This window comes from Neovison vison, chromosome 8, assembly GCF_020171115.1.
Source record: "Neovison vison isolate M4711 chromosome 8, ASM_NN_V1, whole genome shotgun sequence".
Classification (NCBI taxonomy): Eukaryota; Metazoa; Chordata; class Mammalia; order Carnivora; family Mustelidae; genus Neogale; species Neogale vison.
In genome coordinates, this window is record NC_058098.1 from 67,333,243 (window position 1) to 67,348,246 (window position 15,004).

General features: G+C 46.3%; 1 protein-coding gene across 1 annotated transcript in view; it reads right to left on the bottom strand.

Annotated features, from left to right (window-relative positions):
- ABHD12 (abhydrolase domain containing 12, lysophospholipase) overlaps positions 1–15,004 on the bottom strand; it is a 91,468-nt gene that overhangs the window by 7,299 nt on the left and 69,165 nt on the right. The window contains exons 4-7 of the mRNA XM_044263826.1: positions 9,409–9,528; positions 5,340–5,370; positions 3,286–3,331; positions 726–855 (exon numbers count right to left, since the gene is read on the bottom strand). Of these exons, the coding sequence (XP_044119761.1) occupies positions 726–855; positions 3,286–3,331; positions 5,340–5,370; positions 9,409–9,528 (327 nt within the window). The remainder of the gene's footprint in view (positions 1–725; positions 856–3,285; positions 3,332–5,339; positions 5,371–9,408; positions 9,529–15,004) is intronic.

The following is a 15,004-nucleotide window of genomic DNA, read 5'->3' on the forward strand; positions in this document are numbered from 1 at the left end:
TGCAGCAGGCTGTCCAAGATGAGCATCAGGGGGAGGAAGGGGCCACGGCCACTGCACCCAAAGGAAAAGCTGCTGGAAAAGGGATGGTTGCTGAAGGCCTCATGACTCTGGGCACTGACAGCAGTGCCCCTTTTAGAAACATTGTTGACCTTCCATCAGCAGCAGCGATTCAGGCAGCCCCAGATGGAGTATTAAACTGTTTCCCCCATCCTGGCAGATGCAGGAAGGGAACCACCCACTGCTGCCTCCCCTGTGGTCTCTGGTAATCCAAGTATAGGCCAAGCTGTCACGCTGTTTACAAATGTCCCTGGTTTGCAAGTGATCAAAGCCCCAGCCCTCAGGTTGCCAGCCAGCACCCACACTCCAGAGCCAGTTGATGCTAACCCAAGTGCCCTGTCTGGTCTGCTGTGCAGACACCTCCCTGAGGAAAACCCTGGGACTGAGGCAAGTGTGCCCACCTCCCTGCAGAGGGAAATGGCCACCCCACAGCTGCCTGTGTGTATCTCAAGTCCCTTTCTGGGTTGAGGAGTTCAAGTAGCTCAAACTCTTCATGGTGTCTTGTGGCACTTCTTCCCCATCCCCATCACAGGCATGAGGGACAAGGGTTGTTGGGACTCATGGTGTCACGGGATCCAGACGCCATCAGGGCAGTCTTGGAGAGACCTGGTGAAACATTGCCCCATGAAGACCTGCTCTCCCATGACTCCACCAGGCTGTGAACTCACCCAGTGCCTAGAGAATGACCCCAAATATACACAGGGTTGTCTCCACTTCTTGCTTTGATCCAGTCAAAAACATGGAGTGCGTCATATGTCATGCCTCGCTCCGATGGCGTTCCTACCGAGTCACCCCAACCTGGCAGGGGGAGAAGTGGCAAGAGGAGGAAGTCAAATCCCACCCCCTGGAACCGCCTGAGGGGTGAACTCATACCCTTCTTTCTCAACAGGCAGCCTAGGACTGGCTGGGGCAACAGAAGTCTCTGCCACCATCATTCACAGACCCACATGAGGGGTGTGTGGACAAGCCGGATTCTACTTCTCCGGTTTCCTTGGCCAGCTACAACCCCTGAGCCCAAACAGCCATCCACACACCCTTATCTAAGCCTCAAGGAACAACTGTGCAGACAGGGCCGTCAGACGCACAGACACCTGCGGGCAGATGGGGCAGCAAGCTCCCCAACCCTTAGGGCTTGCTGGTAGCTGGCCCAAGGTGATAGGCCAGTGAGACCTCGGCCTGCCCAGAGCCCCGGCAGGAAAGGAGCGTCCCCAGGGGGATCCTGAGCCCAGTCTGGCTTCCACGGCCAGCTGTAGCCCAGCTAAAGACAGATGTGGGTAGTCAGGCTGGGGTGGGGGCAGGATTCCAGGCTCAAGGCAACTCTGACCCAGAAAGAAAAGGGGCTCTCAGAATAGCAGAGGAAAGCTAATCATCTCTGTCCCCAGACCCCATTTCTCCCCAGGACCCTCCCCCCAGGATCTTATAAAGGGCAAATGCCACTGTCATTTCTAGCAACTCAGCAGTGAGTCATCATCAAATGATCTGAAAGCACCACGAGGCTCAGAAAGAGCCTGCTTTGCTGCATAAGCAAAACCCACAACTAGTGGGCACAATAAGGCACCTCCCCTGGGCATCCCAGATGCTTAAGGGGGCACGTGAGAGACAAAGCCACCCTGAGAGCTTCAAGGTGTGGACAGAAGGAAGGAACACAGAGAGACAGAGACTGGCAGATGTGGAGCTTAGAAATGCAGAGACTTGATGAGAACTAGAAAGACAAAGTGCTGTGAGGGCTTTCACTTCCTGGTAGAAGCACAAGGAGGTGAACAAGGAAGGAGGCTGCTCTATCACCCTGAAGTCTCTAGCACCCTGTAGGAACACAAAACCCTTTTTAGCACAGAGAAAAGGATAAGTGGGTGAACTACTTTCCAGATCCTTATCTGTAGTTTTTCTCAACCCAGAACTTGCGAACACTCTTCTGGGAAAGAACCATCCCTGCAGCAGGCAGGCCACTGCCACCCCAGAGGCCTGCGTGTTCATCCCCGGGGCCTGTGAGGACATTTGATTCCGTGGCCAGCAAGGGGTGGGAGTGGAGCAGCAGGAGGAAATGAGGCCGCTGATCAGCAGACTATGACACGGGCGATTATGGGCTTATCAGCATGGGTGCAAAGTCACCACAATGGTCTGCTGGACAAGTGAGAGGGAAAGGCAAAAGTAAGGGTCAGAGATCAGACTCAAGAGGCCATGCACTGAGGCACAAGGACAGCTTCAAGCAGCTGGAAGGGAAAGGAACTAGATTCTCCCACAGAAGCTCCTGAAGGGCTGGCCCTGCCAACACCTGTATTTTATTTAACCCAGTGGCAAAGGTTTTGGACTTTCGACCTCCAGAACTGCAAAGTAAGTCTGTGCTCTTTGAAGACATCAGGTGTGTGGCAATTTGTTACGACACCATACCCTCGGTCTGAGGGTAATCACACCATTACCCTCCCCATAGGTCAAGCTAAGGAGGCTAAGTAAGCCAAGCAGCCCTCTGACCTCTGACCTCCGCTGCTGAGACTACAGGAGGCCCATGCTTCTCATAGGGCAGCTCTTGGTCAATACAAAGTATTTTCCTGGCTCGTTAAGGTGCACCATTCTTAGCCTACAGTGACTGTGGGTTCTCCATCTCTTTGGCAGCAAAGGCTTCTGACTCACTCAAGAAAGAAAAAATGCTGAGGGGCAAGAAGAATCTTTCTTCTCTCTTAACAGTTCTTTCTCCTGTTTTCAGAACTTTAACAAGAGGGGTGCCTGGGTGGCTCAGTGGGTTAAAGCCTCTGCCTTTGGCTCAGGTCATGGTCCCAGAGTCCTGGGATCGAGCCCTACATCGGGCTCTCTGCTCCACAGGGAGCCTGCTTCCTCCCTTCTCTCTCTGCCTACCTCTCTGCCAACTTGTAATCTCTCTCTGTCAAATAAATAAATAAAATCTTAAAAAAAAAAAAAAAGAACTTTAACAAGACAAGCTCTTCTGCCCACAAAATGTGTCCGAAGACCAGCTCTGGGGAGTCGGAATCCAGTAAAGAAATGACAGTATCTTCTACATTTAAAATGTTGCTGAGGGATGCCCCTCATCAGCATGCAGGACACACATGGGAAGATGATGTGCCCTCACACCGACCACCACACTCGTCATCACTGCACATCAGGGCTCAATGAGCTACAAACGCTGCCTCGGCTCCCAAGGTGACTGACGCCTGCACAGCAGACCCAGATGGGAGCAGTGTGAGGGCCCAGACTTGCACTTGCAAAAGAACTCACCTCTGTAGTCAAAGGTGACCACGTGATAACCGAGGGAACTCAGCACCTGGAACGTAAAAAATAAATATCTGGGCACAAATCCACACATCTTGAATTGAGGGCAGCTTGCCTCTTACCAAAGCCAGCCCAGTGTCAGTCTTTGGGCCCCGCACACAGTGGGAGCTTTGTAAACACTGACCATGATGCCCATTCCCCATTATAAAACCCACACATCTGCTGCTGCTACAGGACACGCAGATGCTGCCTCCTTGGGAATATGATGGAAAGAAGGGCTCTCCCGCAGCTCAGATCCCCAGGGCACAGGTAGTCCCTGAGCCAGGGCAGACACCCTGAGACCAGAGACTCAGAAGGAGGGGCTCTATGGTCAGAGACTGCATCTGGGATCCTTACTGCTACCTAGCATTTCTTAGACTTGAAGCTTTTGTTGGATTTTTCTAGTATTAAAAACAAAATCCCTCTAAATGACGTGATCTTCTGGACTAGATAATTTCTCACAGCCCACACCTGAGCTTTCCTGTAGTGTGCCTGGAGACATGTGGAAGTGGCCAGCCACCAACATGCTCCAAAATCCCCGGAGGGAGGTGTGCTCCTTTCTCCTTTGCCTGCCCCAGGGCAGCATCTGCCCCTGCAGCATCTGCTCCCACCAGGGCCATACCTGCTCTAGGTGCAAACCCTTGCTAAGAACAGAAACTTCAAGAAGGGGCCACAGCTCTGCAGGAGCACCCCCTCCCCAACTTGATCCAATTCAGCCAAGGAACAAACCCTCCCATGGCCCACAGCAGTGCGTGGCCTTGGTGTGTGAGGGACAGAGCGGTGCCCACAAGATGCAGATGTTCCCTCGCATTTGCTCTCTGCCAGGTTAACCAATGCAGGTGTCGGTCCCTGTGAGGGGTAGACGAGGGAGAGGACCCTGAAGGCAACTGCACCATTTTCAGCTCTGAGACTCAAGCTTCCAAAGAAGACAACCAGGCAGAAGTGAGAGTCTGAGTGCCTGGCTGGCAGACCCACCAGCCCCTCCACCAGGTCAGCCTGGAATCTGGTGATGGGTGAGACTTCAGTGTGGCAGAGTTCCTGACCCTGCAACTTGGCCAGAATGTGGCTTCCTGGCCCTGGGTGCTCTCCATTCGTTTTAGAGGAGAAATGCAGCATTTAATAACAATTTCAAATGCCTTTAATATAACTGCCAATATCTGGCAGATGATGCCTGAAGTCCACTCATTCTGCTTTTGGAAGCTCTCCCTAGAGGCAGCATTAGAGGGAAGCATTCCACGGTAGAGGCTTCCAATGCAGGCAGCATTGGAAAGGCCAATGTTGATCATCTCTCTCACAAGTACTGGAGGGACTCCCTTGTGAACATTCCTACTGGAAAGAAAAGGTGGGAGACACCCATGGGTGATGCACTTTCCTTCGTATACTGTGTGGATACCACTCTCCCTTCATACACACTACATATGTGGCTCTGCCCTTCATATGCCCCGTGTACACAGATCTCCCCACCTGTATACCCTGTGAATACCACTCTGTGTGTCCTACACTGTGTGTACACTGCTCTGCCTGTCATCACACCATGTATGGCGCTCTTCCTGTCACACACACCATGTACACGATGCTCCCTGTCATATACACCGTGTACACCATTCTCCCAACATACACTACTCTCCTGTGATCACACCATGTACACCACGCTCCCAATCATACACACTGTGTACACCATTCTCCCGAAATCACACCATATACACCGCTCTCCTGTCATCACACCATGTACACTGCTCTCCTGTCATCACACCATTCTAGTGCCTTTCCTGTTATCGCTGTGTACACTGCTCTCCTGACATCACACTGTGTACCCTCCTCTCCTGTCTTCACACCATGTATGCCGCTCTCCTGTCATCACTGTGTACACTGCTCTCCCAACATCACACCATGTATGCAGCTCTCCTGAAATCACACTGTGTACACCACTCTCCCATCATCACTATATACACCACTCTGCCCATCATGCAGCCTATGGACACCACTCTGTCCATCATACATCGTGTGCCATCTTCACCTACCTTGTAAAGTTCCACCCGGTGGTCGCCTCCTCTAGAGAGTCAGGGAAAAAGAAACAAGAATGGGTGTTAGCACATCTTCTCAAAAAGGCATGCCCCCAGGGTCAGTACCAGAATGTCTGGGTCCTTAGTGGTTTGGTCCCCACAGGGGGTCCCCTGACCCCATACAGAGAGGGTCATTGGGGGCAGATGACCTCTTCTACAGGGCATCAGAGCAGCTCCATGCTTGTTTCTGGCAATACCGTGACAAGCAAGGGATAGTCTTAGCACTTTGGGGATATTTCTTAATTATCATCTTACTTCTCTTTTTGACTAACACATAGAAACAACACAAACTTCAGAAGATACAGAGGATAGACAGCAAGCCCACCACTCCTGCCCAGCATCTAGCCCTTCCCTCAGCATCCTGGTGACCAGCATGTGGCAAAAGTGAAGGCACTTCTTTCCTCCACATGCACACTCTACTGCCTCTCACTTTTCACTCAGTAATACACAACCAAGGACTCTTTTAAGTAGTGGTTCACCTTCCTTATCTTGCAGTCATTGTGACCCTCTCCTACCTGCTGTGAATATAAGTTTTGCTGCCATGGCCAGCCCGTGCTGATGTCCTCCTGCACACATGCGCTCCCATATGTTCCTACACATGGAACTGCTGGATGGAAGGTGTTTGTGATCGTAATCTTGACAATTACTGCTCAGCCATCTTCAGAGGGGCCCTGACCATCTCCCAGCCCCACACCCACAGATTAGTGTGTTGGGGTCACTTCCTATTATAGATGCTAAACAGGCTTTTGTGCATCCAAAGTGTTGTGTGTTTATACTTCTTTGTCCGAGTACTATCTATCCCTCCTCACATTTTGTCCAGCTACTGGTCGGCTACTACTGTGGATAGACACCAAAGTGGGAACTGGGCGACCTCAGGAAGGAAAGCATGTTAGCAAGTGAGCTCACCCTCTCCAGACTTCTCAGCAGTTTTCTTTTTTTATACTGAGCACCCTGGCCACTTTGCCATGTGGTGCTTGTGGGTGGGGAGGGCAGGGAGTGTCCCTGAGAGAGACAGGGATGAGACAAAGAAGGAAAACCAATGCAGTGTGGCCACAGAAATACAAGGGAATGAGTTTCAGGACCAGAAAGAAATACTGAAAAATGTTTTCAGTTATCTTTGGAGAAGTACATGTCTTGATGTCTTGTCTAGATTGTTCAAATTCCCCCACTTTGAGCAAAAAGAAGTGGGGTAAATAAAAGAAGAAGAAGAAGAAGAAGAAGAAGAAGAAGAAGAAGAAGAAGAGTGCACAACAGTAGCCAGAGACTGGCTCTTGGGGAGACAGAGCTGCTGTAATTCTGCCAGGCCAATGGGGGTCTCTCTGGGGACGGGGGAGAGGACAGTAAGACTTTCCAAGTCACAGGGCTCCTTCAAACCTGAAGTTTAGGCAGACTTTGTCTTTTTTACCATGTGACTGGCATTGCTTAACTGAACCTTATTCCCAGTAAACTACAAAATTTTCTCATTTATAGGAAGATGCTAGCAGAGTAGTTATAACCACTTGCCCTTTGAAAAGCAGAAGAGAAACCCACTGTAGTTTGTCCCAGGCAAAGAAGAAAGCAAACTGCCAAGTGCACACATGATTCAGCAGCTGAGCACTCTGCAGTCTCACAAAGCACCCTCGCAGCCCACACTTCCTGGACTTCCTGTGATGTCCACTATGCAACCCCGGCGCCCCAACATCGCTGAGACACTGTTGGCTTGCCCCCGCCCCCCAAAACAACAAGGCCTAAGAATTCATCTCCTTGTTGGTTCTGCTTACAAAATGACATGCCCCCAGCCTGCCACTGCAGCTAGGCACCAGGCTGACCTTCACCCAGGGCCTGGAGCAGCCCTGCCTCCTGCCAGCTCCCTCACATGCCCTAGTGAAGCTGCAACAACAGCGGCCTTCCTGGGGGTTTTCAGACAATGCTCTGTTCAGAAAATGTACCTCCTCCTTCACCCATGCTGCTCTCCCAGGGATTCTTTCTACCACGTGGGTAGAAAAAGCCAATTCCCAAGAGAACGTGAACGACATGCCATTGAAGGCATGAGAGAGAGAGAGACTGAGCACGAGTGCATGAGCAGGGCAAGGAGCAGAAGAAAAGGGAAGAGCAGACTACACGCTGAGCAGGGAGTCTGACACAGGGCTCAAGCCCAAGACCCTGAGATCATGACCTGAACTGAAGGTGCCACCCAGGCACCCCTAAAGACACTCTTTTTTTTTTTTTTTTAAATAAACATATAATGTGTTATTAGACTCAGGGGTACAGGTCTGTAAATTGACAGGGTTACACACTTCACAGCACTCACCATAGCACATACCCTCCCCAAGGTCCATAACCCAACTACCCTCTCCCGTCCCCACTCCCCTCAGCAACCCTCAGTTTGCTTTCTGAGATTAAGAGTCTCTTATGCTTTGTCTCCCTCCCGATCCCATCTTGTTTCACGTATTCTTTTCCTACTCCCCAAGCCCCCCACATTGCATCTCCACTTCTTTATATCAGGGAGATCATACGATAGTTGTCTTTCTCTGATTGACTTATTTCACTAAGCATAATACCCTCTAGTTCCATTCATGTTGTCGCAAATGGCAGGATTTCATTTCTTTTGATGGCTGCATAGTATTCCATTGTATATATATGCCACATCTTCTTTATACACTCATCTGTTGATGGACATCTACATTCTTTCCACAGTTTGGTTATTGTGGACATTGCTGCTATAAACATACAGGTGCACATACCCCTTCGGATCACTATGTTTGTACCTTTAGGGTAAATACCCAGTAGTGCAATTGCTGGGTCATAGGGTAGCTCTATTTTCAACTTTTTGAGGAACCTCCACGCTGTTTTCCAGAGTGGTTGCACCAGCTTGCATTCCCTCAAACAGTGTAGGGAGGGTTCCCTAAAGACACTTTTTTTTTTAATCTTTTTTTTTTTTTTTACTTTATTTATTTATTTGACAGAGAGAGAGAGAGAGATCACAAGTAGGCAGAGAAGCAGGCAGAAAGGAGGAAGCAGGCTCCCCGCTGAGCAGAGAGCCCCATGCGGGGCTAGATCTCAGGACCCTGGGATAACGACCCGAGCCAAAAGCAGAGGCCCAACTGACTGAGCCACCCAGGCGCCCCCCCTAAAGACACTCTTGAAAATGATCTGGGATAAACTTGAGCAACGGCTTGCCACAGACAGGGCCTCAGCCATACCCAGCAGGATATATTGGCATTTGCTGTCGTAAGAGTGGTAACGCTGAGAGACAGAACTCACACTCATCACCCAACCCAACAGCATGGTGGGCAGCCTGCACGGATGAGTTTATCTGTGTGCATTCCCCTGGGGTCCCTCTGGCCTCCTTGTGCTTTCAGCCATCCTTCCTTTGATGTCACCCCAACTCCTCCTCAGCACTTACTGCCCCTTGCCAGGAAGTGTGCTTCCCCCCACCCCCAGAAGGGCATGCCTGCCAGCAAGAAAGGGCCAGCCTGCCTGTGACCCTCATCCTGAGCTGACACACAAGGCTGGTGAACAGGAGACAGCATTCCCCAGGTACACTGCTGCCCTGAAGTATCACGACGACCCCTCTGAGGAACAACCACTGCTTACTCACGGAGAAACTGGATTCCCTAAATCACTGGCCCTCACTTTGCCCTTCAGATTACTTCAGGAAGAAGGAAACACCACACTCTGGCTAAAGATCTAGGTGATGTAACGCAGGCTCCTCCATCCCATCCAGGTGGGAGCCCCAAATAAGGGGTATCTGGATATAGACTCCCACATCTGTTTAACATGGGGAGTGGGGGTGGTTTCCCAAGGAACCTACACCTGGGCCCACCTTCCATACAGCTCTGCTCCGCTCTGAGCATGTGGGAACACTGCTTCATGGGAGTTTCACCCTGACCCCTTTCCCCCAAATCCCATAAACTCTGCCATTTCCTGTGTTCTCAGGATGCCCCACGGCCCTACTGCCTGTACACTCCCTCACTGCAGTGAGTCAGCAGACCAGACTGGGCCAGCATTGAGGGGAGGACACGCTACACAGGCTATTGTTCCTCACCTTGTGCCTGCATTCCCATGCAGGTACAGGATGATAGGGTGACTGGAAGCCAAGGCATCCTCGTACCATATCTGGTCCTTTCCCTGGGCATCCTTCCACCAGACAGCAGGGACAGTGTGCCTGGAAACAGAAGCAGAATGGAGTAGAATGATAGGATAAGGATGATTATTGACAGAATGACACAGAATCAGAGTCACAACTGAGCGCAGAGCAGGCCAGGTGGTGGCGGGGGTGGGGGGGTGGCAGGAGATTTCCTCATCCACACCTGGGCCCCTCTGGGCCACAGAAGGGGTAGCTGTGGTAGCAGGTAGACAGGGGCTGGGGCTGGGGGTGGAGTTTCTCCCATGTGAACTGGACATTCTGTAAGGTAAGATCTAGTTTGGCTCACTCACCAGGGCCTCATCTGGGCCTCACACAGAATGACTGCTTAATAAATACTAGCTAGGTAAGATAATTTCCCCTCATACATACCCATATTATTAAGCTGTACACTATTTTTAATTTTTATCTAAATTCAATTAACATATAATATATTATTAATTTCAGAGGTAGAGGTCAGTAATTGATCAATCTTATATAACACACGATGCTCATTACATCACGTGCCCTCCTTAATGTCTATCATCCAGTTACCCCCATACCCCCACCTACCTGCCTTCCAGCAACCCTCAGTTTGTTGAGTCTCTTATGATTTGTCTCCCTCTCTGATTTTGTCTTTATTTTTCCCTCTCTTCCCTTAGGATCCTCTGTTTTGCTTCTTAAATTCCACATATGAGTGAAATCATATGATAATTGGCTTTCTCTTATTGACTTATTCTGCTTAGCATTAATACCCTCCAGTTACATCTATGTCCATGTAAATAGTAAGTATTCATACTTTCTGATGGATGAGTAGTATTCCATTTTACATACCACATCTTCTTTATCCATTGATCTGTAACTGGACATCTAGGCTCTTCTCATAGTTTGTTTATTATGAACACTGCTGCTACGAACATGGGGGTGCTGATGCCCCTTCAAATGACTGTTTGTATCCTTTGGATAAATACCTAGTAATACAATTACTGGGTCATAGGGTACCTCTTCTTTCAACTTTTTGAGGAACCTCTATACTGTTTTCCAGAGTGGCTGCACCAGCTTGCTTTCCCACCAACAGTGTTAAGAGCATTTCCCTTTTTCCACATCCTCATCAACATTTGTTGTTTCCAGTCTGGTTAATTTTAGCTATTCTGACTGGTATAAGGTGGTATCTCACTGTGGTTTTGAAGTGTATTTCCATGATGCCAAGTGATATGGAGCATTTCTTCATGTGTCTGTTGACCATTTGTATGTCTTCTTTGAAGAATGTCTGTTCATGTCTTCTGCCCATTTTTGACTGGATTATTTGTTTTTTGGGTGATGAGTTTGATAAGTTCTTTATATATCTTGGATACAGGCCCTTTATCTGATAAGTCATTTGCAAAATCTTTTCCCATAATGTAGGCTGCCTTTTAGTTTTGTTCACTGTTTCCTTTGCTATACACAACTTTTTATCTTGATGAAGTCCCAATAGTTCATTTTTGCTTTTGTTTCCTTATCAGAGACATGTCTAGCAAGAGGTTGCTGGCTGCGTTCTCCTCCATGATTTTGATGGATTCCTGTCTCACACTGAGTTCTTTCAACCATTTTGTGCTTATCGTTTTGTACAGTATAAGAGAATGGTTCAGTTTCATTCTTCCGCATGTGGCTTTCTAATTTTCCCAGCACCACTTATTGAAGAGACTTCTTTTTTTCCATTGGATATTCTTTCTTGCTTTGTCTGAGATTACTTGACCATAGAATCAAGGGTCCATTTCTGGGGTCTCTATTCTATCCCACTGATCTATGTGTCTGTTTCTGTGCCAGTACCATACTGTCTTGATGATCACAGCTTTGAAATATAGCTTGAAATCAGGCACTGTGATGCCCCAGCTTTGGTTTTCTTTTTCAATAGTCCTCTAGTCATTCAGGGTCTTTTCTGGTTCTATATAAATTTAAGGATTATTTGTTCCAGCTCTGTGAAAATGTCAAAGGTATTTTTATAGGGATTGCACTGAATGTATAGATTGCTCTGGGTAGCATAGACATTTCAACAATTTATTCTTCCAATCCATAAGCACAGAATGTTTTTCCACCTCTTTGTGTCTTCCTCAATTTCTTTCATAAGTGTTCTATAGTTTCTAGAGTATACATTATTGACCTCTTTGGTTAAGTTTATTCCAAGTGTCTAAGGTTTTTGGTGCTATTGCAAACATGAATTGATTCCTTAACTTCTCTTTCTCTGTTTCATCATTAGTGTATGCAAATGCACCTGATTTCAGTGCACTGATTTTATATCCTGCCACTTTGCTGAATTGCTGTATAAGTTCTAGTAATTTGGGGGTAGAGTCTTTTGGATTACCCACATGAAGTATCATGTCATCTATGAAGAGAGAGAGTGTGACTTCCTCTTTGCCAATCTGAATGTCTTTTATTTCTTTTCATTCTCTGACTGCCTAGGACTTCTAGTACTATGCTGAATAACAGTGGTGAGAGTGGGCGTCTCTGTCATGTTCCTGACCTTAGGGGAAAAGCTCTCAGTTCTACTCCATTGATAATGATATTCACTGTGGGCTTTTAATAGATGGCTTTTATGATATTGAGGTATGTTCCCACTATCTCTACACTATGGAAAGCTTTAATCAAGAAAGGAGGCTGTACTTTGTCAAATGCTTTTTCTGGATCAACTGACAGGATCAATAGTTCTTGCCTTTCTTATATTAACGTAGTCTGTCACACTGATTGATTTGGAGATGTTGAACCACCCTTGCAGTCTAGGAATAAATTCTACTTGGTCATGGTGAATAAAACTTTTAATGTACTATTGGATCCTATTGGCTAGTATTTTGGTGAGAATTTTTGCATCCATGTGCATCAGGGACACTGATCTGTAATTCTCATTTTTGGTGGAGTATTTGCGCAGTTTTGTGATCAGGGTAATGCTGGCCTTGTAGAATGAGTTTGGAAGTTCTCCTTCCATTTGTATTTTTTGAAACAGCTTCAGAAGAATAGGTATTAATGCTTTAAACATTTGGAAGAATTCCCCTGGGAGGCCATCTGGCCCTGGACTCTAGTTTTTTGGGAGATTTTTAATTACTGCTTCAATTTCCTTGCTGGTTATGGATCTGTTTGGTTTTTCTATTTCTTCCTGTTTCAGTTTTGGTAGTTTTTATGTCTCTGGGAATGTACATATTTCTTCCGGATTGCCTAATTTTCTGGCATATAGTTGTCTCATAATATGTTCTTATAATTGTATGTATTTCTTCAGTGTTGGTTGTGATCTCTCCTCTTTCATTCATGATTTTATTAATTGTGTGTGCTTTCTCTTTTCTTTTGGATAAGTCTGGCCACATGTTTATTGATCTTATTCTTTCAAAAAACAAGCTCCCAGTTCTGTTGATCTGTTCTACTGTTCTTTTGGTTTCTATTTCATTGATTTCTGGTCTAATCTTTATCATTTCCCTTCTTCTTGATTTAGGCTTTATTTGCTGGGTTCCCTCCCACCCCAGCTCCTCTAGGTGTACAGTTATGTTATATATTTGAGACCTTTCTTGTTTCTTGAGAAAGATTTCTATGGCTATATACTTCCCTCTTAGGACCACCTTTGTCGCATCCCAAAGGTTTGGAACAGTTGTGTTTTCATTTTCATTAGTTTCCACGAATTCTCAAATTCTTCTTTAATTTCCTGGATGACCCATTTGTTCTTTAGTACGATGCTCTTTAGACTCCAGGTATTTGAGTTTTTTCCCAATTTCCTCTTGTGATTGAGTTCCAGGTTCAAAGCATTATGGTCCAAAGATATGCATGGAATAATCTCAATTTTCTGGTACTGGTTGAGACCTGATTTATGTGGAGAATGTTCCAAGGGCACATGAGAAGAATGTGTATTCTTTTGCTTTAGGAAGGAATGCTCTGAATATATCTGTGAAGTACAGTCCAGTGTGTCATTCAAAGCCCTTGTTTCCTTGTTAATCTTCTGCTTAGACGATCTGTCTGTTGCAGTGAGTGGGGTGTTAAAGTCCCCTACTATTAGAGCACCTGGGTGCTTCAGTCATTTAAGCATCTGCCTTGCATGGCATGATCTCAGGGTCTGGGATTAAGCCCCACATCAGGCTCTTTGCTCAGTAGGAAGCCTGCTCCCCCTCCTTGTGTTCTCTCTCTGTCAAATAAATAAATTAATTCTCTTAAAAAATAATAAAGTCCTTTACTATTATTATATTATTATAAATGTGTTAGTTTAATTTTATCATTAATTGGTTTATATAATTGGCTGGTCCTGTGTTAGGGTATAAATGTTTACAACTGTTAGATTGTCTCACTGTATAGAACCTTTAATTATGATATAGTGTCCTTCCTCATCTCTTATTACATCCTTTGGCTTAAAATATAATTTGTCTGACATAAAGATTGTCACCCCAGCTTTTTTTTTTTTTTATGTTATTAGCATGATAAATGGCTTTCCACCCCCTCACTTTCAACCTGCAGGTGCCTGTGGGCCTAAAATGCATCTCTTGCAAACAGCATATGGATGGGTTGCTTCTTTATCCAATCTGACACTGTTTCTTTTGATTTGGGTAATTAGCCCATTTATATTCAGAGAAATTACTGAAAATTATGAATTTAGTAACTTTTTATTACCTGTAAAGTCACTGTTTCTGTATATTGTCTCTGTTCAGTACTTTTGGGGTCTCTCTTCACTTAACGGATCCCTTTTAATATTTCTTGCTAGGCTGGCTTAGTGTCACAAATTCTTCTAGTTTCTGTTGTTTATCCTGGAAGCTTTTTGTCTCTCCTCTTTTGAACAACATCCTAGTTGGATAAAATAGTCTCAGCTCCATATTCTTCTCATTTAGCATGCTGAATATATCATGCCAGTCCTTTCTGGACTTCCAGGTCTCTGGGGATAGGTTTGCTGGAAGTCTAATGTTTCTACCCTTGTAGGTTATGGACTTACCCTGAGCTGCCTTCAGTATTTTGTCTTTGAGATTTGCAAGTTTCACTATTGTATGTCAGGGTGTTATCCTAGTTTTATTGATTTTGAGGGGAGGTTCTCTGTGCCTCCTGGACTTGGATGCTTGTTTCCTTCCCCACATTAGGGAAGTTCTCTGCTATAATTTGCTCCAGTATACTTTCTGCCCCTCCCTTTCCTCTTCTTCTGGGATCCTGATTATTCTAAAATTGTTTCATATATCTCTCAATTGTTTCACTTATCTCTCAAATTCTCTTCTCATGGTCCAGTAGTTGCTTATCTCTCTTTCTCAGCTTCTTTATTTGCCATCATTTTGTCTTCCATATCACTATTTCTCTCTACTGCCTCATTTATCCTGACAGTTAGAGCCTCCATTTTTTATTGCATCTCATTCATAACCTTTTGATTTTGACTTGATTAGATTTTAGTTCTTTTATTTCTCCAGAAGGGGATTTTCTAGCTTTATAATTGTTATTCTGAACTCTAGTCCTGACACCTCACTTACATTCATACCGACTAGGACCCTGGCAGTCAGTATGGCCTCTTGTTCTTTTTTAGGTGAGTTTTTTT